Source organism: Rhamphochromis longiceps, linkage group LG8 (genome assembly GCF_057381845.1).
Source record: "Rhamphochromis longiceps isolate RC_006_pf linkage group LG8, R_longiceps_female_GT1.1, whole genome shotgun sequence".
In the NCBI taxonomy this organism is placed as follows: Eukaryota; Metazoa; Chordata; class Actinopteri; order Cichliformes; family Cichlidae; genus Rhamphochromis; species Rhamphochromis longiceps.
Window position 1 is genome coordinate 35,394,632 of NC_140564.1, and position 26,585 is coordinate 35,421,216.

General features: G+C 49.3%; 1 protein-coding gene across 3 annotated transcripts in view; it reads right to left on the bottom strand.

The window, feature by feature from the left end:
- Window positions 1–2,276: 2,276 nt before the first annotated feature.
- Window positions 2,277–26,585, bottom strand: part of ankfn1a (ankyrin repeat and fibronectin type III domain containing 1a) — a 110,653-nt gene continuing 86,344 nt past the window's right edge. For 2 of the 3 annotated variants that reach the window (XM_085417304.1, XM_085417302.1), the window contains exons 10-26: window positions 25,003–25,197; window positions 24,439–24,552; window positions 23,999–24,096; window positions 22,034–22,124; window positions 20,487–20,594; window positions 17,889–17,988; window positions 17,028–17,160; window positions 16,352–16,468; window positions 16,005–16,220; window positions 15,769–15,935; window positions 14,458–14,617; window positions 12,524–12,692; window positions 11,652–11,818; window positions 7,737–7,959; window positions 7,467–7,659; window positions 6,363–7,130; window positions 2,277–5,912 (exon numbers count right to left, since the gene is read on the bottom strand). In XM_085417304.1, the coding sequence (XP_085273430.1) occupies window positions 6,389–7,130; window positions 7,467–7,659; window positions 7,737–7,959; window positions 11,652–11,818; window positions 12,524–12,692; window positions 14,458–14,617; window positions 15,769–15,935; window positions 16,005–16,220; window positions 16,352–16,468; window positions 17,028–17,160; window positions 17,889–17,988; window positions 20,487–20,594; window positions 22,034–22,124; window positions 23,999–24,096; window positions 24,439–24,552; window positions 25,003–25,197 (2,993 nt within the window). In that variant the 3' untranslated portion in view covers window positions 2,277–5,912; window positions 6,363–6,388. The remainder of the gene's footprint in view (window positions 5,913–6,362; window positions 7,131–7,466; window positions 7,660–7,736; window positions 7,960–11,651; window positions 11,819–12,523; window positions 12,693–14,457; window positions 14,618–15,768; window positions 15,936–16,004; window positions 16,221–16,351; window positions 16,469–17,027; window positions 17,161–17,888; window positions 17,989–20,486; window positions 20,595–22,033; window positions 22,125–23,998; window positions 24,097–24,438; window positions 24,553–25,002; window positions 25,198–26,585) is intronic. The other variant, XM_085417303.1, reaches the window with a different exon arrangement.

Consider the following 26,585-nt stretch of genomic DNA (forward strand, 5'->3'; position numbering starts at 1 on the left):
TAATGGCACTACGAGGCTTTTGATGATAAGTGAATGAGAAGGTGACGTGATGTTTTTACCCCAAAAGCCTCGAGGACACCGAGAAGAGTGAACTCCAGAAGTGGGAGTTTGATGGAAAAGCAGGAAACAGAAGGATTATTACAGCACGTTCACATCAGTCGCAACATCTGCTCATATAGGAGACTTTGAAAGGAAAAACAGATTCAAATACAAAACAATACACTTCAACATTACAGAGGCGGCTTAAAGAGGACCGAGTGTTCTCGAGGGTCGGCGTCAGAGGCCGAGGACAGAGCCGCCGTTCGAGTTCCCGTAGTCGGACAGGAAGTGGTTGCACTTCAGCCGGAGTGCAGCAGGGGGCGTTTACGTGGAGAGTCATGAGTGACTGGAAGTGAACGAGCTGAAAATGATCTCCACCTGCTTCGTCATTTAAAACTACAGCAGGCGCATGGCTTCATTACTGCAGAGCCTTTGCTTTCCACCTTAAAGCACCTGCAGGCCTGTTGTGAACAGCTGTTAAATAAATGAAGTTAAATTGAATCCACACATTTTGTTTTAGTTTTCATGAATCATAGCATGTCAAAGCATCGGCGTCCTTTAGCGATTTTGCCCTCAAACACTGGTCAGTGACGGGTTCGGGACAGGACGTCGTCCCTCCACGGCGCCTGTTTCAGACCATAATAACGTTTCCACCAAGCGTCGGTAACAGCAGGCGCTGCGATGAAACGGACACTTGTTCTCTAATTTCACTGAAACATTCTGCTCCACTGTCAGAAACATGGAGCTGTTGTCACGACCTGCGGGATCGGCAAGATCAGCATCTCTTCACTCTTAGCCCCCCTTCTCTTCTCTTTTTCCTCTCCCCTGTTTTGCTGGGGCGGAACTCATGGCGGCTTCACGCCCTCGGTCCACGCCTTCCTGGATTGGGAACACCTGGGCCTCATCAGACCAGCTGGTATATTAGGAGGAGATCAGCTGTTCAATGCTGGATTGTTGTGAAGGCTCTTGTCAGTACACACCTAGCTCAAGTTTCCCGTGCCTCTGTCCCAGAGACTTAACGTGTTCCCAGATTCCCCGGACCCATCCCCGTGTTTCCCCGTGTGGAGTGTGGAAGGAGTGACAGGTCGCTAGCGGAGTGGAGAGAGGCTGTTCTGAGCGCGTGTGTGATTTCCCCGTTTTCCCTGGAGCCCTGCCCCTCACGTCTTGTATATAGCACTAACCTCGCACCGTCTGTACATACACTTGGTGAAGATCTGTAAATAAACTATCTCTGTTTGAACGCTACCCAGGAGTCCTGCGAGTGGATCCTCTAAGCAACTCGTGACAGCTGTGGTGAAACTGAATGAAGGCCTGACGTCTGCTCAGCTCGCAGTCTGAGCTGCTGGACCGTCCTGCCTGCAGAGCGGCGATCCTGTGGCTTGGACCGACGCTCCTGAATGCTCCGGGAGCTCCAGCTGGAAAACTCCCTCCCAGCGGTGGTGTGAGATTCCAGCTGGTTCACACCCTCCCACACGGCGTCCTGTGACCGCAGCCGCCCGGCGTGCAGCTCAGGAGCTCGGCCGATTCCTCCAACACCTACGGGCTGACCTCCGAGAGACCACAAACACCGTCCACAGTGACGCTCGGTGGCTTTTTACTGTTCTACAGTTTAATACTCTGAGCTCAGAAACGTGAAACTGTGTTCATGCTTCCTCGCGCTGTGCCAGACTCTGTCATCCTTTGTTCTGACCTGTGATTCAGATTTTGCAGAGACAATAAATCCCTTCTAATCAGAGCTAAACCTGGTTCACAGCAAGACATGAATCTAATTTGAAGCCAGAATTAAATACGGTTGAAAGCTGACATTAAACCTGAATTAAAGCCTCCTTTAAGACACTTAAATCCAATTTGAGGTTGTATGAAGATTTAAAACCAGTTTTAAATGTGGTTTAGAGCCTGGATTAAACTTTTACTTAAAGCTCAGGTTAGACCTGATTTAAAGTTAAGCTTTAATTCAGATTGAACGCTGACATTAAGCTGTTATCATGTCTAAATTATTGAAAAATTTAATTACACTTACATTAAGCCCGATGGCAGCCAGTATAAAACCCGATTTAGAGTCACCATTAAACCAGACCTAATCCAGACTGCAGCTGCCTTAAACCCGAGCTTTCTGAAGCAAAGCTGTGACTGAACACACCACCTAAGGAATAAAGAGTGTTGTTTACCCAGAATGCCACAGGCACAGCGCACAAACCTCACAAACAGCAGGTGGCAGGTTGAAGTGCACGACATCAACATGAGTTTATTTCAGCTGGTAAAATACATCCATTCCTGTGAGGTTGCAAAATGTCAAAATGCATGAACACTTTTTGTAAAGCAGTCCATAAAAAACACGTCATCAACGTCTGCTGCGAATAAATAAAGTGGCATCAAAGTGAACGCAAAAGGCATTTTTAGATAAATGGAGGTGATCCAGAAATATACAAACAGAAGGTCGACTCGGCGTTTCTGAGTCCGCACATCACGACAAAATACCAGACGTGATAAAAACAGCAGAAAGAAAACATGAAGACAGAGTGAAATCAATAAAAACAAACAAAGTTTAGGCGTTCAGCCTTTCAGAATAAAAGCCTTTGTGAGACAAACAGGAGCCTCAAAATCAATAAACTCAACTTACTGTGGAGCGAGTCACCCGGCTGCTGCTTTCATTACTCTAATGAAGTGAAACTGTCTCCTTCCTGCTGTTTATTACAACTTTTATTTCCATAGCTGTAGCCAACACCTTTGTAGTCATCAGTCAAGTTTCCATCCAGCTTTCATGTTTTCAATTCAAGCATTAAATTCAAATAAAGAAATGTTGACGGAAACTTTTTACGGTGTTCCCCATTTGCAGTGTTTTTGAGTTTGATGAGGTATGGATGGAAATGACATTTCTAATGTAACGTTAGCTGGCGTCATCTTGTACTCGTACACAAGGAAACTAAAACTAGAATAGCCGTTTAACGTGAACGTCGACAGCTAAACACAAACATGACTTTTTGTAGAACTATCGAAATTCACAGTACGACACGCGGTGGGTTGAATTTTCGGGTCAAATACTCATCGAATGACTACGATCAGTCTTTATTAATTTTGCTTGTACATAATCAGAAGATGTGATGGCCACAGGTACAAAAACAAAATTTAAATCGTTATAAACTGGTTTAGCTTAAGGTCCTGTCCACATGTACACAGGCATTTAGTTAATGTGACTTTTTCTGGGCCTTTTGGTCCCAAAGTAAACATTTATTGTTTATAGTCTTTTGAGCTGCCAGCATTTTTATGCAGTGAGGCTTATATCGCCACCTGCTGGCACGCTCTTGATATTTTTCAAAAAGAAATCCTTGCTTTAAAAAATACCCGTGTATATGAGGACGTAGCCTAATGCTGACAGTCAGATGTTCGATACCAAAATCATGTCTCGTGTCAAGCTTCAGAACTGTTGGCAGATCCAGGAAACCTTTGTTAGTACTGACAGAAAATGCTGTAAATGTTTGAACTCCACTGAATAGCCGGTGTGACGTTACAGCTAGCTGGCTAACCGCCCTGCCTTTAATCCCTCTACATTACCACATCTTTTAATTTAATGCTTTTGCTTCAACTCAATCGTCTTAGACTTAATAATGATAATTTTGCTAGCTGGCTAATTAGGATTCACAGTTTTCGCCCACAATAACATTGGCAAGCGGTCCTAGTTAGTTTAGCTAGCTTAAGTAACTAAATTGAATGCGTTAAAATAGTGGATAGATCGTAAAATTATCTGATAGTCCTGTTTGGCTAACCTATGTTCGTTACATAAAACTGGTGTTTCCTCTGGCTAATGCTAGCTAGTGCTCTAACATGAGCGTTCGTTTTGTCGTCATGTGGAGCCAAAAGATAAACATGACGTTCTTTGGATTTTTTAGGGAACTTTAGCCTATGAAATGACAGGTTACTGAGGTTTAACCATGTGACTTGTTCACCACTGTAGACACATGACAATCATGGAGTCAGCGTAGATAATTATAAGACTTGAGACCAGTCTGAAACCATCTGCCATCCACCGGTTGTTTCCTGATCATTTCCAGACCAGTTGCGAGGGGTAAATGATTACTAAAGTGTCAGCCACGCAGGTCTACGGCCCGATCAGTGGTAACTAACCCTTGCTAAGGAAAATGTGCATTCTCCAACTGTCCAAAGTTCCTTGTGATGACTTTGGTTCCTAACATGTTGCTGCGGTCTTAGTCCGAATGGAAGAAACAGACCTGAAAACAAACACCGTCCAAAGTATGACACAAACCTTCTCCATCATTTCTGGTTCACATCGCACTTTTTCAAGTTTTACTACAGCCGGGCTAACAGTTAGCAAACATGAAAAACTACAGACAACCTGTGAGCAACAAGTGATCGCTAAGACGTTTTTGGTGTTCCACCGTCTTGGCAACCCATTTCAACCAAAGACCTCAGGAACCAAGGCCAATCAGTTCGGGAATACACATTTCCATAGTAACCATGGTGGTTGCATCTCGCCCACGGCAGACGACGTGTTCATGACATCACGCGAGAAACCTCAATAATCCTGATTTTTAAATGACTTCAGCTTCCGTTCAGATATTGGCGATAACCTTTAGCACGGACATGATTTTGGTAACGATCTTCTCTGTAACTCTCAGTATGAAAACTAACAAATGATTTAACTACACCATGAGCTGTGCTAACGAGACAGCTGCAGCAGAAACGTGTTGGTACATTTATTGCGCGTCTGGTTGTAAAGCTGAAATCTTCAGACATCACTAAAGATCATCTGGAGACAGAATCAAACCTGTAAGCTGACGCCTTATCGTCAACCCTTTGTAGGACATTAAACTGACCTTTGTACAGTCACTGTGGTAGAAACTGCCAGAGTTAATGCCCAATTTAATCAAATATTTAATTAGCTTTAATTCCATAATCGCTATGTGCAAACGTTAAAAATGCACTTTTAAAATACTGTGCATACGTTAAGAATCTGTGCATGTTCAAACCGCTCTCCACTCTACATCACTTCTCTACAACACAGATGGAGCTGCTGCAAGTTTTAAGTAAAAAAGAAAAAAACAGAAGAGAAAACACCGCCATCGTGGAAGAAGCTGAACAAGAAGTCAACAAAGACAGCACAAACACCGTCAGGTCTGACCACACGGCGAAGGCTAAACCGGAACCCACAGACTCCCTGACATCATCATGCCGAACGAGAAAGGAAGCACAAAATGGACGTAAAGCTTCAGTCAAAGATTAAAACAAACAAAAACAACACCACAGACTACTTCATGCCAACAAAATACAGCTCCGACTAGTCATCCACATTCCAGGTAAAATAGTTGGTCTTTAAACCTGAAAATATAAAAATACTTCATGTTTTAAGGTTTTAGTGGTCTTTGTTTAGTGACTGAGGCCGTTTCCGTGCTCAACACTCAGCGATTAATATATTTATATATATTTTCTTCTTTTTAACACCAGGACAGCACACAGGAGCAGCTCAGAACAACAGTGATTGAAAGACGGGATTGGATCGTCACAGGCGGCCACGAACAAACAGGCTGAACCGTACATTCAAGTCGAGGGTGGGTATCCATGCTCTGAGGACGGGGTCCAAAAAATAACTCTAAACTGGGGATTTTTTCTTAAGCGCAACAATCAATCAAACCACCTTTTTTTCTTTTCTTTTTGTTGGTCGACATGCAGAGTCTTGTGCAAAGTTCCTGGTCGGAGAAGCAGTGCTTGGTTTGTCGTTGCATTGACTTTTTTTCCTGGGTAACAGTCGATGCCATGGGTTCTGAGGCGTGGCAGAGTTGAACCAGCAACTTTAGTTGAGTTTACAATCTGCGGAGGTCGGAGGGCAGCTCGTCAGCAACACACCCGGCCAATCACCACTGTGGTAAAAAAAGGAAGGGCGGGGAATAGTTAGCTGAGATACTGTGAATAATGATGGATCTGAAACCTGCATTCTTTCTAATGTCCAGCAGGGGGCGACTCCTCAGGTCAACAGTATAAACAAATAGTTTCTCACAACTGTCGACTGTTCCAGTATTGAATGTTTATACTGATCGTGACCAAAGTTTCCAATAATGAGCTCAGTGCAGTAATCTAAACACTGCAGTTACATGGCCCCGCCCACCTACTGTTTAGACCTTCTGTTTGTGAGAGGAAACCAATCAGAAGAGTGTTTGCTTAAAAGGGGAGGAGCTAAAACAGCTTGTTTCAGACAGAGGTTGGAATGCAGACTACCAGATAAAGAAGGATTATTATGAATTATGAATCATGAAAATCTGCTTAAGTAGAGAACAGGAAGTGACATCATGCCTTGTTGGTTTTGGTAGTACCTACATATGTCTGAAGAACTTCTTCCTTAAAGCGTGCTGCTGAGGATCTCCGACACCTGGGAGTTGGTTTGGTCATCCGAGTCCACCTCCTGGGCGGTGGCTCCCTCTGGCTCCTCCCCTTCCACGACCACCGACACGCCTGCGGCCCTCACCTTCTCCATCACCACTGCCCCCTGCTCCTCCTCCTCCCACCCCCTCCTCTCGTGGCCTGGTGACAGCTCTTTGCAGGGCTCAACGAATATCCTGCGAATGTGCGGTCGCGGCTCCCGATGTCGGGTTTTGCGGCTCTCCAGGACACAGGAGGCGTGGCTGACATAGGTGGTGCCATCCGGGGAGGGCAGGTCCCCCGGCAGGGGCAGGTCGGGGTCGAGCTGCTTGGTGTAGATTCCCTCTGACAACGATCCGGTGTGACTCTCCCCGCTGTGGCCCCTGAGCCAGCGCTGGGGCCCACTGAAGTACTGCCCGCGGTGGCTCCTGGACAGGATCTTACGTTTGGCGGGTGGGTTGGCGAGGGTCCGGAGGAGGGGGGGGCCCTCGTGGTGGCTCTTTGAGAGCGAGAGGCCCTCCAGAGTCCGGGTGGTGTCAAACAGAGCCGGGGACAGGGGAAGATCTTTGGAGAACCTGGGGGAGAGGGGGAGGGAGGTGGAGGTGGGCAGGGTTCGAGAGCGAGAGGGCGAGCGAGGGAGGAGAGGTGAGGAGAGGGGAGCATCCTTAGGATCCTTCACCACGGGGGAGAGGGGGAGGTCTTTAGCCGGGCACACGCTATACCTGAGTGGAAACCATGAGGAAAGTAATCAGATTACCCAAACAACATGGAGGACCTGCTGGAGGATTGATACTGATGCTCAACAACTCAAAGAAGCTAAAATCTAAAGAAATGAAAACGATTCACTTCAGATGAAAACAAAAAACGTCATGTGACTCTGAGGGTGGGCCTGCGAGGTGATACCAGGTGTGCAGGGCGCATCCTAGTCAGGTGCTGAAGCACCCCAGTGCAGGCCGAAGGTAACAGCGCTGCGCTGTGGACTGACTCTGATCTACAGCCTGAAGTGATCAGTGCACGCACACGAAGACGTGCAGGGTTAAAGAAAGCGCACTAATCACCGGAGCTCGTTGATTTGGAGCACGTCCGGGGCGCTGCCGCCCAGCAAGCGCAGTGCCTGCTGGGACAGATCCTGGCCCGGAGAATAGAGCAGATCCAGGTCACGGGGGCTCAGGGCATCGCTGGAGTCATAGTCGCTGTCTGTGGGCAGGAACACCTCCGAGGATGCATCTTCATCTGAGCCCGGCAGCGACTCTAGATGACAGAGGATTAACGTTAGCTTTGAGTGCTTCTTGTTTTCCTGAAGTTTAATTTGTTGAGCGATGCCTCACCGCTGATGGCTTTCCTCCGGCGGAGCTCTGGGGAAGGAGACGGTGTGGGCAGGTAGTCCATGTTTGAGGAAGTGGAGTCTGTCTTCTGTTGACCGGAGTCACTCTCAGGAACGCTGGCATCCACCAAGCAGGTGATGGGCACGCCGCCTCGAGGCTGCTTGTAGCGTGCGTATTGTAGGGCGTCCGTAATCCAGCGAAGGTCCCGCCGCATCTCGTCCAGTTGCTACAGAGACGCAGAAAAAACAAGTTTAGCCCTCAAAAAGCTCGATGGGGGCTGCATGGAGCACAGCAGGAGTTACAGCTTTACTCAAATACCAGAGAGCTTTTCTGATGATCTACTCGTCTATGGCATCAGGCGATAACCACTGTGATGACTGAAGCCTGATTATGAAGAGTTTGGTTCTACTGTGAGAGATCTTACTGGGCTTCTTTCTGTCATAACAACATTACTGATGCTGAAAACTACATTCATGTATTTAACGGGACTTTTGAGCTCAGCTGTGGAAGTGGAACTTTATGAACAGGAGTCAGTCACAGGCTCCTCCTCTGACACTATCGAACAAACACGAGTGACAGTTTTTCTGTGGCGTGCACGCTCTGTGCACGAAGGTAAAGTCAACATGTGCCTCGGGTGGAACGAAAGGAGGCAAATCAAAAAGCGATCAGCTGATGTCACAATCAGCTTTAGTCTAATCGGCTGTACTCTTCATCCTATTGGTCCTGCAGAGTAGCTCCGCCTGCTTATCGATCCCACTGATCTGACCACCACCCGCCTCTATGGTGACGCTTCCACAGCACAACGTTCTACCCACTGGCTCTGGAGTCATGCATCCACACTGTCAGCACCTCAGCGTTCCTGTGTAACACTCCTAACAGCAACATTCAGGTCTCAGGTGTTTCCTGCACGTTGTTTAGGATGCAACATATGATGAAGACACGGAGAACAATTATATGCCAGATCCACGTCCACTCGGTAAAGTCTAATTTGGCTGGAAGGTTAAAAACACTTTATACAAATACTTTGCAGTTCAGCCCAGAAACAGAAAGTTTGAATCCATCAGCTTGTAGTTAGTTTGTGCTGTTCCAGTGGAAAAGACGTAAAAACGACCACTTTAAAGAGAAAATGGCCTCATGAGACTTTCATCTGTGGGCTCTCAGTGGGATCGTCACAGCTTATTACGAATACTTGTCTGAAACAGTCCAAAACAAACAAAGATTATTATACAGCGTCGTCCCGTTTAGTGACATATTACTGTGGAGTTCTCTGTTTTGTATTGTGCACATTAGTGAGGTCATCCCAGCGCGTGTTATACATAAGTGACAGGATTTCTTCATAAGTGGTTAAACTGCTGATGTGATCTGATCTGGAAACAGTGAAAAACATGTTTTCTTTGGACGGCAGTAAAGTGTGATCAGCAGTAATTAGCCTGCTGTCAGAGAGGCCGAGGCCCACCGCGGTCCTCGCAGAGTCAGCCGACCGCCGACACACACGGTGGGGAGACGGACAGCGGCGATGACTCGACTGGAAAGAATGCGGCGAGTCTGCTGCGAGGAAAACACGAAGGAGATTCCTGCTCGTCCCACAGAGCGCGGCGGCACGTCTCTGCCGAGCGTTTACAAAGAGCTGCTGCTGAACCCGGATCGATGTGAGCCATTACATCAGCCCTGCGCCGCGTCCACAGGAAATGAAGCGACGCAGCGCGAGTCCGCGGCTCATCTGCAGCTTCTCATCGTCAAATCTAAACACAACGCGCCAAAGAAATGACGAATCCTTCGACAACAAAAGTCGCACCTGAGCCAGCGCGCCCCGCAGCAGGTACACAAAAGATGTCAACGTCCTACAAATAAAGGCTTCTGATTGGTTTACTGTCTCTGGACAGATGATGTCAGTTTCTGATTGGTTTGTTTCATTGCTCTGTCTTTCCTCTGCTCCGTATCTTTGGATGGGTTCGGTTTGTCACGCACAGAAAACTAAACCAGGTGAGCCGGTTCAGTTGCTGATTGGCCCTAAACCCTGAGCCTGGTTCTGTTGGAGGTTTCTTCCTGTTGAAGGCGAGTTTTCCTCCCCGTGTCACCTGGAGCTCGCTCACAGTGTCGTTGAAGGCACTTAGCTCAGACTTGCAGCGCACACCTGGATGGATCGGATCACGTTCTCACCTTTAAACCGCTCTGGAGTCCATGTGGAAGCGAGTCTCAGTGCTTTGGGCCACGCCCGTGTGTGATTACCGCGACACAAACTCAGCACGTATAAGCTGGAGCTGTCTTTCTGCAGTAACAGTGGGACAGACTGGGCTGAGCCATCACAGCCATCAGGTCCAGTTTTACTACATTTAAAGAAACATAAGAAAAAGTCTTCCTGCGTTCAGACGGGAAAGTTGTTGAGCCCCACAAATCCTCTTAAGTTGGTCGTGATGATGAATCTGCTCGCACATCTGTAAAGCTGCACGGCAGTAAGAAGAAGTCAGTTCGAAGCCGTTGCACTGCAGATAAGATGCTGGAGGTTTCACGCCGATCGGGGTGGCGTGGAGCTTCAGGGAGAGAGCTGTGCGGTGACGAGCTTCCCGAGCTGAAGATGAAGTTTCCATCTGCAGCTTCATGATGTCACACCAAGAGCGACGCAGGCAGATACGCCGCACTCTGCTCAGCGTCGCTTCCCTCAGCATCTGTGTCCGGTTACCGCAGCGACGCCCGTCTGGGCGCTTGTGTTTCCTGCTGAGCCAAACCTGCTTCCTGAAACAGAAACGTCCTGATGAAGACCAGCGATACGGGTTCACTGAAGAGCTGACTGAGAGAGCCGAAGACGGACGAGCAACAGGAACTGCGATCGATCTGCTCGCCATCGCTGCAGCTGAGCCTAAACTAACTGTCCAATCAGACTCAGTGTGTGAACGTTTATAAATATGTAATAAATCAGTCACTCCTGTAACGTGTGTGTACGTGATAGCGTGGCAGCGATTACATGTTGAAACCAGCTGTTGTCTCAGATGTGCTCTGTTTCTGAGAGATGAACATTAAGTTTTGGACCGTTCACAGTTAAAGTGATGACTGTCCTCAGGACGCCTGACGGAAGCTCCACCCCTCCACGCGCTCTGACTGCTTTTAGTTTCCGAGCATTTTGTGGTCGTCTACTTTTCCCCCCGAGCGTTCAGATGACAGCCGGAGAGCGAGACGACGGCCTGACACGCTCTGGCAGCGCTGCGATCGGAGCCAGCTCTTGTGGTTTTGCGCTCCGTTGATGGCGGCGGCGGCGAGCTTTCCAAGAGCAGAGAAACAAACTGTTTAACAGCACCGACTCTTTGTTGCCTCCATAAACGTGTCAGATCGATCACAGACTCGTCTGCTTTCAGTTTGTTTGCTTCTCAGAGAAAAACTGAAATAAAATCATAGAGAAAACGAGATCTATTACACGAAGGCTGTGTGATGAGCTGCCGGGCGATTAACGTTCCTGCAGCGGAGACGTTTACGAGCCTGAAGGGCGTTTTAATCTGAGGTCAGCTGACTCACAGCAGTGTTTGAGTTTCACACGTTCATTTCAGGAATTTTCCCACATCTTTCAGAAAATTCTTCCCTGAATGTTTCACAGCCTGGTTAGCCTCACATTTCCATGAACTAGCAAACAGAGAGCCGCTGACCTGCTCCAGGACAACAAGTATCTGTTCATCTTACACGCCGAGCTGAAATATGAGAATGTTACAGAGCACGCTCTCCTCAGGATGAAGCTCCACCCACCAGAGACACAGCTGAAGGAAGCAAAGACGAACCAGCGTGAGAAGAAGACTAAACCTGAGCCACAGCGTCTCAGGTACAAATCAGAAAACTCGTCGTCAGAACTTTAAACCTGAAGGTGATGATGAGTGTGTGAAATGCATGCTGGGAAATTTATAGGTCAAAAGGTTAAAGGCGACCAAAAGTTACCTGGATGTAATCCAGGATGAGCTGGTGCCTCTGCTTGGCCGTGGCCACCTCGCCGTCAGTGATGGCCTCCCGCAGTGCCTGCTGGGTAATAAGGGCGTCCAGGTCGAGGACGGAGGACAGGCGGCAGTACAGGCTGATGAACTTCTCTTTGTAGGTGCAGAAGTGCACTGAGGAGAGAAAGGAAAGGAGACGTGAGAGAGGACACTCAAAGCATCGCGGCGGTCTGACTCGGCCGGCGCGGCGAGCAGCAGTGCGTACACAGAGCGAGTGTTGCTCAGTGTGATTGGCTGCAGACTGATATAATGCTCGGCTCTGCAGACGGACCCGAGCGTCTGTGCCGCCGTCTGTGCTGCTCATCCCGCCACAATAAAAGCCCAAAGCTCTGCCGCACGTCTGCACAGCGAGCCCGTAAACCTGAGAGCCCGCCTCAGAGCTGCTGCGGGACAGTCGGCTGAAGACTTCCTGTAAGAGCTGGTGTATGTGAACGCACCGCCGAGCTGCTGCTCTGTGATGTTTCTCCAACACGCTCGCTCCCTGGTTACGGCCTGATTGGAACGTTAGACTTCCTAAAACCTGGAGATGGCGCTCCACATCCCCGTTCTTCAGGCCTTCTGCAGTCGTCTCGTTCCATTGAGCTCGTGGTCTTGAAAGTTCTGCTCGGTAGCTTCTAACGTGTTCACCGTGTTTCCCAGCGTCTCCGTCTCTTAAAAACGCCTCAGTGGGTCGTTCTCGGCATCTCCGTGCTCATGAACCTCGCCGCTGCTTCATTCTCAGCAGAGCCGTCTGCTCCACCTTTAGATCCACCACGATGTTTCATCCCTGAAAGTCACCGTGCCATCAAACCAATGTAACGTGCTGCTGCGTGCTCTTACCGAGTTCGAACATCTGCAGGGGCAGGTGGAGGAACCCCGACAGCGGGGTGTAGGGGTTGGACTGTCCGGGGGCGGAGCAGACGTCATCGGCGGCGGGCAGCAGCAGCAGGAAGGAGACGCCGTGACCGAGCTCCACCACCTCCTGACTGTAGAGCCGGAAGTGACGGGCCTGCAGACACACACACACACACACACACACTGTACTTCAGTGTCTGCTAATAAAAGTCAAATCCTTTACAATGAGCATCATTAACGTGTAAAATAATAATAAATGACGTGATTCCAGTAAAACGTCGTCTGCAGGCCTGAAATGAGACGCTTCCTCTGCAGGTTAGAGAACCTGTCACATGACTACAGGCTGATTTTACAGCCTGATGTTTGCAGGTGTTACCTGCAGGAGCAGCTTACGTTATAACTTTGTAACACAGCCTGTGGCGGGTGGTGTAGTTCCCCTGTAATATAAGAACTGACAGTGGTTTTATTACTAAGTCATTATGTTTATGTAGAAATACTTAAAGGCAGGAACACGAGCATAAGGAGGTAACAAGACAGGTTTTTAAAGGAAAAGGAAATAATTATACTGTAAGTAATATATACACTGTAATATCCTGTAAGCACGCAGGATTTATTTAGTGTCTGCTGTAGGAGAGCTCATCACACCAATGTGGGTAAAACAACTGAACATCGTCCACATTATTAACACCCTGAAAAGTGCAGCACAGGTAATTACACGGTACTTTAAACTGAATCATTTCTCTCTGTTCCTGTAAAATATAAATAAAGAGCATTTACTCGTGCACTGCCTTAAACAACTACACATTACTGTTACTGCATCACTTTGTTGTTTCCTGTACAAGCCTGACTGTTTACTAGGGATGGGTACCGGTATGCACCGCTTCTGACATAAACGGTAGTAACCAGACCGAAAAGCAGCGCACATTTCTTTTTTTTCCGCCTGAGCTGTGACACACTTTGGATTCTAGCCAATCATTTTACGTTTCTGAGGATAGTAGGCGGGTCCAGGCACGTACGTTCTTTTAGAGCAGAGCTTCAGATTAAAAATGCCCAAGGCGAAAGTCTGGCTGTACTTCACAGCAAAAGATGCAAACTCAGCAGCAACAAGTGCTTTAAGCTGATACTGTGATACTGTCAAAGGAGGTAACACCTCGAATCTGATGAAACACCTGGCGACGCATAGCGTTTTCTTAAAAGTCGAGAAATGCACCGTATTTGATAGCTTGCTGCGAGACCTCACACCGAGCGCATCTACTGCGGTGTGGTGCCTGTTATCTGACCCGGAGTTAGCAACATCCCCCAAAAACACGAAGAGGAGAGTCCTGGCCCCTAGCCCTGCCAGTGTAGCAGAAATGATGAGGATGATGATGCAGCAGCAGGGGTTCTTCTCTGCGTGAGTAGCTTAATGTTGTTCGTGTGTAATTTACGTTGAGTAGGCTAACCACGTTATTACATTAATGCACGTAAGGTGAACTAGCAAACATCATCATAGCTACATGCGGCTGTCTTCTTGTTTGATGGCAGATGCTCCCTTCACCCTGGCCAAAAAGGCTAAAATGACCAAAGAAAAAGTGGACGAAATTCATAGTCAAAGATCTCCATCCATTTTCAACGGTGGTGTCACCATCACTCAGGTGAAAAATGTCGTATTACTCTGACGTAAAAAAAATAGTATGTTATAGACTGTATGTTGCAGAAAAAAAGAGACGGCTAAAAATAAAAACATGTTCTTCATTCTTTAAGCACCGGCACCGTTTCAAAAGTACCGGTTTGGCACCGGTATCAGAGAAAACCTAAACAATACCTTCCCTGCTGTTTACCCTCATGTTGTTCGAGTGTTCCTACCTGTAAGTATTTGTAAGTAATATAAGTACAGAGTAACTATGGCTGTAGCCGCGTGCTGTTTGAGGCGTGCGTACCTGGTGCAGAGGTAGGTTGATGTGTTTCAGCAGGGACTTGATGGCCGTCTGCAGCTCATAGTACAGTAAAGGGGCGTGACTTTCTGCCCGGGGCCCCGCCCCCTGGTCGTCCTCCTTCTCTCCTGCAGCTGCCAGCGTCTGGATCCAGTCCCACTCCTCTCTGATTGGACAGCACACACAGACAGAGGCGGGTCACTGATGCCGTCAGAGACTTCCTGCGGACCGCAGGGCGGGGTCTCCGCTCGCCTCGGCTAACCGAAACCGACAAATCAACACCAGCTTCATCTGCACGCCGGCTCACACACTCAAAAACACAGCAGGAGCTCTTTTCTCTCCCGTTTCTTCCATTCTTCGACCACGCCGAGCTGCCGAGCTCGCACATATTCTTGGAAGTCAACGAGCAGGAATACGATGTTGATCCTCGATCAGTCCGAGCGAGGACACGCCGAACATCTCACACTGACTTTAGCTCACAGTAGGAACCAACTGGTGCTGGAGCTTCACGAGGTAACGCGGCAAGATTCAAGTCGGTTCCCTCTTTTCATCGTTAGTTCCCTCCTTCGTTGGTTTGTTCATCGCTTCCTTCCGTTCCTAGCTTGTTAGATTCTTCTTTCCTCCTTCCTGGTTGCTGTGTTTGCATCTTCCATGTTTTTCTTATTTTTTCTTTTATTTCTTTGTAAAGTTTCTTCACTTGTTTCTTCATTGGTTACCTTCTTCCTGTTTTTCTTCCTTGGTCCATTTTCTTCTTTTCTTCAGTCTCTTTGTTACTTGCTTCCTTTTTAGTTCCTTCCTTTGTTTCTTCCTCTGTTTATCCAAAGTCGAGTTACACGGGTGACAGACCAATGAGGGAGCTGCACACGCCCATTTTGCCAGCAAAACTTTCCAGATATTCCCGGACGATTCCAAGGTGCTCGCAGGCCAGATGAGGTATTCCCCCAGCATGTTCTGGATCAACCAGGAAATCCCTTCCAGTTTTCCAACCCGCCACAGGCTCCGGGCAGCCGTCCTAATCAGACGTCGACCCAGCCGCCCTGCAGAGGAACCTCATTTGATTTCAGCCACGTGTGCTGCTGCAGGAACAAAGCAGCGTTCGCTCTACATTTCACACGGAAACAGCACCAAACTAAGAGCTCGCCATTCAACAACCCCGCAGTCTGAGAGCGAGCGACGTCACTGACATGAAACAGCTTGGAAACCTTCCTCCCTCCTCCTCTCAGCTCCTTCAGCTGAGAGCACTGACCCCGTCTCCCACCCTCGTCGTGCACTCGCCTCATTCAATGCAGCTGTTATTCAGCACTGAGGTAAGCCTACCTGGACACGTTGGCGTTGTCTCGTACGCGGGTGTGGCAGAGCATGTTGGGGGTCCGCTGGGACACCAGGACCTTGATCTGGTCCACGGAGCTGCTGAGCTTCAGGTAGCCCAAGTAGAGTCCCGGGGCGAGCCGGTGGGTGCTGCGCCGTTGGTACGCCAAAATGTCCTGAAGGGCAGAAACAGAAACGGGTTAAATTCAGGACTTCCTGTCAGGTGACTCGCGCCTGTGCCTCACCTGTATGGTGATGATGAGGATGTCGAGGGCGTAGGGCTCCTCGGGTGTGGACAGAGACTTCCTCTGGCTCTGCAGTTTGGTCACCTGCATCCACTTCCCGCTGAACAGCGAGTGCTGGCTCTCCGTGTCGCGGATCGTCACCAGCAGCACGTTGCCATGGCGATCCTTGATGGGCTCGTAGTGGACCCGGCCCAGGTTGTGGGTTCCCAGGAGGTTCTGCGGGTGGAGCAGGTAAACATTACAGGATTACAGGTCTGAGACGGCTCTGGGCACGCTCGGCCTGTCGGACGTCACTTTGAAGGTTTGGTTTGTGAATTTCACTGAAGCTGATTGGTCGGTTTCCTGACCTGCAGCTGCCCGGCGGCGGTGAGCATCTTGTGCCTGGCCTGCAGGGTGGAGGACGACGACATGGACACCGACATGCTCTGTCTCAGCCACCGGACATCCTCCCACATGCAGGACAGCTGCAGACACACAAACAGGAAGTTGACATCAGAGACACAGCGTGTGAAAAACTGTCCATTAACACACTTTAATCCTTTGCCGTTCCTCCTCCACCCTCTTACTACAACCAAGCAAAAGCTGCTGAGGGCTGAAGCAGCCATTATGACTCCAGCTCGCACACACTGGTCACACTGGTCACACTGGTCACACTGGCAGCTTCCCTACAGAAGCCCTTCAGTTACAGCAGACTTGCAGGTTGTAGCGCTGCAGCGATTCGGTTCGTTACGCTGAACCTCGTGACTCATTGTTTGCAGGTTCAAACCCACGGTCTTTAGAAACAGAGAAGTGTGGCAGTACAGAGAGGCTGGAGGGAGACCAAAACCCTGAAACAAGACGTGAACTGTTCAGACATTTATGTCCAAACCAGCTGCCTGCTGGGAATAAAAGACAGCCGAGACCCAGCAGCAGAAATAAATACGACACATGATGAGAGGAAAGGGTGTGAGGAGCAGAGGGCTCATTCAGAGCTGCCGGACAGACGACGATGATGACGAAGATGATGAGGTTTTATTTGCGTACCTTTGTGAACCACAGGAAGTCCTGCATGAGCGAGCTGCTGTACGAGTCATCCACCTCCACGATGGGGATCTGCTCCTCGGCCGTCACCAGTAAACTGTCCTTATGGTAGAACACAGCCGCCAGGTAGATCCCCCTGCACGCACAGGATGGTGCGGTCCGCACAGGTGAATAGAAAGGAGAGTTAGCGTGCTTATGCTAATGATGCACTTTACAGTTTAATCAGATTCGGTCTGAAAAACCATCATTTTATGAGTTTACTGAGTTAAATTAGGATAAAGATGTTTGTTATTCTGTTTCCTGTGTCTCTGCTTCCTACTGCAGCTTTCTTGCTGTGGTCCGTCATCGCGCTGACATCAGTGGTTTCAACTTCCTGAAACAACTTTATGTTGTGGTGTGCGCCACTGACCCCAATCAGAGACTTTTAAATAAGAAAGACACAAGAAACTAAATCAGCAGTCCTGAAAAGCTCAGGCGCCAAGTTGGAGCCACTGATGTCACTGCAGGACTACCACAAGAAATTCCACCCAAGAGAACTACTGTTGATACCAGCAGGGCATCAGTGTCTATGGGAGGGATTCAATTCAATTCAATTTTATTTATATAGCGCCAAATCACAACATAAGTCGCCTCAAGGGATGGCTGCAAGAAAACTCCTGCAATATCCACCAAGACTGAGCTGGTTCCCACGTGAACTCGATCCACATATTTCCACTAAAACATGGAGGTGCTACTGCGAGAATTCCCACCCGCCACACCTAAACCAATGAACGTGATGCTGGTGCCACAAGAACGGGAAGCCTATGAAGGTTACAGTGAAGCCGAGAGCGTCCTCAGGCTCGTCGTGGAGAAGCAGCTTCTGACCTTTTCAGTGTCTTTACAAACTTGTTGGAGGAGTTGAAGAGATGTTTCAGACTTCTGGAGACAGACTGCTTCCTGCTGGGGTTCTGCAGCTTAGAGGCATCTGAACAAAAAGACGAGAGAAGAAGAAAACAAGTGAAAACTGCGTTTTTTTTCCAGCTTCAGTCTAAATGTTTGTTTATGGGTCAGCGGGGTCGAGCTTCTCTCCCACGCTGCCGCTCTGACTCAATCTTATCTCCTTTCCCTCGCGTCCTCTGTCGCTCCCTCTGGCCTCGCGAGGACGCCGACTGGCCGCTCAGTGATGCCAATCTCCAGACCGCAGCGCCCCTTTTACTGCAGCTAATTAAGCATCACGTAATTACCGTCCTGTAAACAGACGTCAGACGTGGAGCCGACAGGAGCCGGCCGCAGACCGCCAGGGGAACGAGCCGTGATACAGATGCACAGTGGAGGGAGCGTCGAGGAAAAACAGATCATCGATCCCGTGACCTCTGACCCCTTCCCAACAGAAAAGCAGCACACAGCAACATCACCGTAGGTCACAGCGTCCTCGTGTGCTGGTGCTTTAAAGCCTTTTATTAAAACCATGTTGGTTTAACATATTAAACGACTTTAAGGAGCAACATCTGTGCAGCTGTGTGTTTAGTGTCACGTCAGTTCATTTTCATTCAGTTTGTGTTTCAGCTCAAACTGACGTCTGAAACACACGAAGCTCACGTGAAACCCTGAATCTGTAACTACCTGCACGTCACAGCTGCGAAAGGTCGCCCCCTGCAGGCCATGAACGGTACGCTCACTGTTTTTATAAGCACGTTAATATTGCTGCAAACAAATCAACTTACATGCCTGAAAGTCCCACAAAACAACCTGCATCATGTTTAATGACTCGCTGTGTTGTTTGTCTGCTCTACTCAGGATCTCAGAGACGAGGGAAACTTCGTGATCCCGGCGCCTACACGACCATCTTCTGCTGAGCTCTCCTCACAGGCTGCTGTTGTTCCTCTGTTGGGTTTGACGAGGTGAATTAAGGCTTCGGGTTTCTATCTCTCCATGAAATTGCTGTTTGCTCGTTAAAAGCTGTAATTACAGCTCGTTTTATCGGAGCGCCTTTTGTCCAGCTGCTGCTGCTCTCGCACACTCGCATTTGGAAAATTGGCCTTTTTCCGAGTCTGTCACAGGGAACCTGACGACTTTAGCAAGTCTCTGTGTGCGTGAGCTCCGAGCTAACCGGCTCTGACAACTGGATAATGTGGCGAGAGCTCGCACGCCATGCTGAATAAACACAGGAATGAGTTTTGTTGGAGAGGGCTGCAAACACGATTGGAGTCGATTAATGAGGCGTCCACCTCTCCATCTGTCAGAGAGGAGGACGGGGGAGAGTTTGAGTTCTGACATTTCAATTACAGGTTATTACAGCGTTTAACTGCTTCTGAGACAACATCCAGCTAAGTGAATGAGACGAGGAAGAGGAGACAGATGAAGGCCTGAAACCTCCTGCAGCCTGCAGTGACGATGACGATGTGATTAATAAAAAAACTGATAAACTGATATCTGGTCAGATGGTGTCACGTCCCTGCGTCTGCCCGGTCGGGACACATGGTTTTGTTGCCTCTCTCTCTCTCTCCTGTCTCCGCCCTGTCTGGGCGGAGCTCACTGTGGGCTCCCGCCTCTGGCCCACGCACCTGCAAACAATCCCTCACCTGCGGCTCGGTATCCTGCTTCTCCACTATTTAAACGGTGGCTCAGAGCGTTTCGTGGCTGGATGCTTGCACGCCTCACGTCAGCGTCGCTGTAACCTGGTTCTGATCTCTTCGCCTGTTTATTCCCTGGACCCGTCCTGGTTTCTCTTGCCTGGATTCCCGAGTGTTTGGCAGCGTGGACGAAGCGCGGTGTGTGGATCGATGATCCAGTGTCCCTCTGCCCTCCCTCCCGTGGATCTCTGAAACCCCGACTCCCCCTCTTTGTAAAAAGCTCTGCGTCTGTGAATAAACAGTTTTTCCTGGGTCCGCTCAGACAGGCGTGAGAGCGTCAGTAAAAATGAATCTGCGTTGTGATCGAAGAGCATGTTTGTGTCTGCAGACTGTGTCTCCACACATGTGTCTCTGCAGATATTACAGCAATAAAAAAAAAGAAAAGGTAAATGGCCTGTATTTATATAGTGCTTTACTCGTCCCTAAGGACCCCAAAGCGCTTTACATATCCAATCATCCACCCATTCACACACACATTCACACACTGGTGATGGCAGCTACATGTAGCCACAGCCACCCTGGGGCGCACTGACAGAGGCGAGGCTGCCGAACACTGGCACCACCGGGCCCTCTGACCACCACCAGTAGGCAACGGGTGAAGTGTCTTGCCCAAGGACACAACGACCGAGACTGTCCGAGCCAGGGCTCAAACCGGCAACCTTCCGATTACAAGACGACCTCCCAACTCTTGAGCCACGATCGCCCTTCATCAGTGGGATTCAAACTCCCACTGATGTCAGAAACGCCTTTTTAACACAGTTGTGTTAAAAGTTACATCTAAAGGATTAAAACGTAACAAAAAATGTTTATTGTGGTGAAGGCCATCCGCCACGAGCCCGCCGACACTCACCTCCACAGCAGTAGTGCGTGTGAGTCGCTCGGACCTGCTGCAGGAGACGCTCCATGGCCTCGATGTGGCCCCGCCTCCTGGGTTCCCGGCCATCGCTCTCCCGCCAATCTGGACAAGGCACCACAGGACAAATGAAGGAACTGAGTGAATCTGCGAGAGCTCCAGTCACCTCAAACGTAAGCATTGTAACGTGCGTCGGCGTGGACTCAGGTGCAGCTACCTGCTGTTTTCATGTGCAGACTCAGACAGCTGGACAACTTTGAAATGACGTTTACAGAAAAAATAAAGTCTAACGTGTGAGCAGAGACAGGAGAACAAGAACGGCTCCGAAAATGTGTTTGTGTGTGAGACGCTACAGAATGAACTAATGGATGTCAAGCATCTTTAGAGGTGTAGTCGTGCTTTCACTCTGTTTAAAACAAACACCCACACACTTTCTGTCCTCTGCTTCTGACATATGCGCGCACACACACACACACACACACACACACACACACACACACACACACACACACACACACACACACACACACACACACACACACAGCTCAAGGCTGAAGCTCCAATGTGCAGGAAAAGAGAAAGCGAGTCGTGACAGAGCGATGAAATTGATTTTCCCGACCCGAGGACGTCAGAACAGGATGTTCACACGATTCACAGCGGACGCACACTTCAGTCACGACCACAGGAACAAACCCTGCAGGTTCACACTGCACGAACTTCCTGTTTTATGTGACAACATTCGGACTCATGTATTTGTGCTTTGTCACACGTCACGTCATCCCGGCTCTGCTGACAGCTGATCCTCGGCTTCGTTCGGGTTTTCCTTGATCCCTGCGGGTTGTCCCAGGCCTCTGACTGTGTGTAAGGCAGGTCAAAGTTCAGCCGAAGAGTCCGCGTGGCCCTGTGAGCGTCTCTGAGGTCACCAACAACATCACATTGTCTGCTAACAATCTCCTTGTTCTTCCATCGTTGGGATTTTGAATCTCACGTCTTTAAGCTCATCCAGTCACAAACTCTCCAAAAATGTAACAAATGAGCGAGTGAGTAGTTTATCAGTTTCAACCGATCTCACCTTTAACTGGTCTAGAAGGAAACCAAAGCTAGCCTCCTACACGTATATCAGCATCTAGTTACTCCCTGGAGAAAGTAATCTGTTACTGTTGTTTGTGGGAGGAGCTAGAAGTCATTCTAAACCCACAGGTGGCGAAATATCTGCAGCCTCACATGAAACATGCCCTCCACCTGAGCGTCATATCCAACCCGAGAACATGCGGCACGACCTCGCCTGTCGTCAGCTTGTGTTTCACTCGCTCGTTTGTGGTTTTTCTGCAACTGCAACAAACCAATTTACCCCACCAAGTCAATCTGCTCTCTGCAGGCCTGTAACAGTGGCTCTGTAACATTTACATGATGCATTATTCAGCAGAGGAATATAAAACCAGGCTGAAACAGCTGCTGCACAAAGAGGTTAAACTTCAGAGTCACAGAGAAGCTGCGAGCTGCTGAGATGGTGAGGTTAATGGAAAAATATGGAGAGAACTTACTGGATGGAGCAGCAGATGGAGGGAGGGAGGAGGCGGGCGGACCCCAGCCCTTCATGTTATAAGCCGACACTCGAACGTAGTAGAGCCGACCCTGAAAAGTAGAAACCCATCTGTTAGAGTGAAGAGGCGAGTTTGGAGGAAAGAAATCACTTCTGGTGAAAATAACTGCATCAACAAAAGTATGTGGACACTTCCACTGTTGGAACTGCAGCAGTGTGTCCACATACTTTTGTCTTTTTATCCTGCCTCCTGTTATTAATGTGTCAGGACGGGACTGAGCTGTTTCTGGCTTTTTATCCCTCAGATGTCGGTTAATGTGATGACTCCCACTGAGTGCTGTGAAAGCGTCTGCACAGCTTTTTCACCAACTCATTTGTCTGCTTATTCATGCATTTAAAGCTGGAACATTTCCGACGTGCACGTCTGAAAAAGTTTTCTAAAGGTTTGAAGAGGTTTCTTTTTACTGTTTTATATCATCAGGACACTTTGTGGAAATAAACCTTTGCTGCTGTAAAAGTTCGTGAAAGCATAAGTGCTTTAACATTTGAGGAAAGTTTCCTTTCAAATGTCACTCTGCTGCTTGGTTCAATTTGGGTTTTAATTGGAGCCCCTCGAGCCTGTGTGCTCCGCCCCCTTCTGTTCATCCACACAGACAGCAGCTCAGAGGAGGTCTGCAGAAAAAACCAGCACTGCCATCATCATCATCAACAGCCGACTGCTCGCCTTCAGCCAACGTAACGAGGACACGTCTCCACGCTGGAAACATCAGAACGTCTCCACAGAAAACAGTCGACTCCACCTGAGCAACACGAACAACACGTTTACTTTCAGGCTCGCACTGAATCAGCTGACCTCATCCAATCAGAGCAGGGTGCAGCTTTTTCACCGACAGCGGCCTCGATCCCTGAAACCGAACGACGGAGCCTCCGTTACATCAAACTAATGACTTTAACCCAATATCACTCAGGTTTCTTTAAACTCGGCCCCACCCTCAGCAGGCCCCACCCTCAGCAGGCCCCACCCTCAGCAGGCCCCACCCCTCAGAGGTTGTCATACCTCTTTGCAGCCAGTTTCATGCTAGCAACCAGCAGAGGAACATATATTTCCTGGGTGTGCAGGCCTGTGAGACTGGTCTCTACGTGCACAGACCACCAGGCCGACGTTTGTGCCCACCAATAAACGTTAAAAATCTTTTTTCCCAGGAATTCAAACGTCCTGCTGTCGCTGCTGTGTCTGTCTAATTAAATGTTTTTAACGCCATGTGCTGAGATATTATCAGCTATCATTAGCTCCCTACCTTCACTTTGCTCCCTGGCTACAAAAACACCACCTGCACCACCTGCACCTGTGCTGTGTTCCGGTCACAGCTCCTCGCAGCTTCAGGCTTTCTTCCACCTACACAAACAGCCCCCCCGTGGCCCCCCCATGTGTGTGCCCTGCAGGTCTAATCCTTCCAGGACAGCTGAGTACTTAAAGGCCTCCGAGCTCCTCGTGCGGCTCGGCCCCGACTCGATGAATTCAGTATGTAAATGAGAGCTGTGACGTTCGAGGCCCAAGAGCCTCGCCGGCTCATTATTCGCCCTCGCAGCGTCTCCGGCCCTTTCAGCCTGCTCTCTAGTTCAGGGCCACCGTGGAAGTTTGTGAAAGCCGCTCGCTGATCTAAATGGCAAACAGCAGCTGTGGTTCGGTGTGTGCAGCACAGCGAAAACAAGTCTGCATCACAGACGCCGATCAGCCAACGCACAACGCAGGGACCGCGCAATGACATCACCGAGGTCCGAAATCACGCGCCTGCTGCAAACGAACACATGCATCACAGCGAGTGGACAAACGTGCAAACGACAGACCGACCTGAGCGACAGCAGCTTCGTCGTGACAGAAACTCTATTCAATCCTTTTTCTGAAACTGTGAACTAAAGCCAGCGGCAGACAGGTGGATGTGCGGAGGAGGGATGCTCTTGTTACCGTGGTGAGGCTGCTGATGGTGCACTTGAGGCTCTGCAGGTTATCCAACACCATCTCTCCGGCGAGCAGCGAGAAGTCCTTCAGGCAGCTCCATTCCACTGCGAACACATCGACAGACGCAACGTTAGCCTCCTCATCCCTGCCTCTGAGCACCACTTCCTGTTCCTCCGTGTAACCACGACAACCTGAGGCATCATCTGAGAATAAATCTGGGGTTTAAATCCAGAAGCTTTAGAGTTTAACCGTGAAGTAAACCTGTAAATTAACGCAGAACAACCTTGTTAATTTATCGTTTTAAATGTGGTTTTGCAGACCCAACATGAAGTCTTCAGTCGAAGCTTCACCTCGAACATCGAAACCTAAATGATGGCCTCACCTTTGACCTTTTAGTCTCTCAGACAGGACCAGGCCTGTGTGCGTGCATGCACATGTGTGTTCACCTCTGTACTTGGTCACCACAGTGGAGTTGAGACACTGCGGTTCCTGGAAGGTGACGGTCAGAGTGCTGCTACTGCTCACGCTCAGTCGAACCATGGACGGGGCCTCCGGGGCACCTGAGCAGGGGCACAGAGAGGAGGGTGAAACGTGTGTGTGTGGACCGTGGCTCTGACTGTTTTCCAGGTAACTATGGCAACATGTGATTGACTTCCTGTTTCCTGCCTGACGTCTTCAGCAGGTGTGATTAGTCGCTGTGTGAAGCCTGCAGAAGGACCTCAGTCGAATCACCCTGACGTTGCTCTAATGAGACCGTGAGTTCACCGCGCACGTCGTTCACGTCTCGATCGCAACCTTTCTGTTTTATAGCTGGTTGTGTAAATCCCGCCCCCTCTGAGCTCTGGGTGTAGCAGCTCTAATGTTGACAGGAACACCTCCAGCTGAACGTGTACTGCGCTCCGAATCTGCTGCAAAGGTCACGCGTGTCCCCATCAGGCTGTCTGAGCTGCCACACACACAGGAAGCGACGGCAGGAAATACACACTAAGGAGGGCGGCGTGCGGACTCACGTGCGTGCTGGAAGCCCGTCCTCATGCGTTTGTACAGCTTGCACCTCCACTCCCACGCCCTCAGCTGTTTGTCTTTGTGGCAGGCCTCCAGCGAGAGGCCGTCCCTCTGAGCCTGAGCCGCCAGGTCGACCGCCCGCCGCTCCGCCTCCAGCACCAGAGAGTTCAGGTGAGCCTCGCGACTCTCCACGCTCACGACTGCAGGAGAAACACAGCAGCTGGTTACAGACAGCAAACTGCAGGAGGAGCTTTCTGCTTCTTCACATTTTACCTGTGCTTCACACAAACCTCCACCCGCTGCACCCATTGTCACAGTTCACAGCCAGTGTCGCACTAACTGCTGAACGATCTGCGAGCGTTTGATTAAAGCTCAGACGAGCGTGTTTGGCTTTCTCGCTCGGTGGGCTGAATGTGGCGTCGTGTCTCCTGTTAGTGGAAGAAAAGCAGCTTGTGGAGGAGTTGGAGTTCGTCTCTGTCAAGGCCACGGCTCACTCGTCTTCAGAGGCAGACAAAAGGAGATGCAGCAGAGAAAACCAAACACGGAAACGTGTTCTGAGCGAGCGCAGAGGGACCAAAGGTGCAGGGCGGCAGAAAGACGGGAGAAAGGAAAGAAAACTTTCTCTGATCGATCGTCAGGTCTGTTATTAAAGCATCTGTGCTGCATGTTTGTGCTTCGGTGTGTGAGTGGCTACATGCCGTGTGTTTCAGCTGCCTCTTATTTAGCACCAAGGACGAAATCAGTCGTATAAAAATAACTTCAGCTGATGGAGCTGACGATGAAACAAAGCTCTGGGGAAGCAACTGGAGAGTCCATCACAGGGCGGGGTTTTCAACGGGCTGTGCAAAACTCTTGAGCCACATTTTGCACAAATGATTCATAGGTCAGAGTTCAGAGGCTTAACAAACAAAAGCATTCTTCTGAAAATGAAACACTGAACACGAGAGGAAAAGCAGCAACGTCTGAAGAAAACCTCTGAGATCTTAGGATGAGACGCTTTTCTGTCCGAGCTCCTTAGACTACGATGAGCTGGATGACTGAGAACCTTCACAAACAACTGTGAAAGAAAGCTTCAGATCTGCTGCTCGCGAGTCTGTCTCCTTGGAAGCAAAATACACAGAAATGAGGGGTGGCTCAAGATTTTTGCACAGTTATAAAACCAGTGAAAATCAGGTCCTAATGAAACCAGTTGGGTTTGAGCTGTAAAGTCCAGGATCTAGTTCTAGAGCCCACAGAGGAGCCCGAGGATGCATCAGCATCATCATCATCAGAAACAACGACTGGCATGTTTTTAGAAGACGAGCGTCATGTGTGGACTGTGGAGCCTCTGAGGATGGAAACATTTCTTTTTCATGCTCTGACTGATGTTTCCCCTCCGCCCGAGTGAAGAGTGGCAGCAGAGCAGTGGTATGAAGTCTGACGGGCGCATTCATCACCAGCACAGCTCTGTGTGTGTTCCTCCACGTTTGTCACGGTGAAACGCTCCGCGAGCTGCCAGCCCGCCCAAACACCGCCGCTTTACTGCGACGCCACTCGCTGCCGTCCAGTTCTCAGTCACGGACCGTGACAGCAGCATAAACAAGCAATC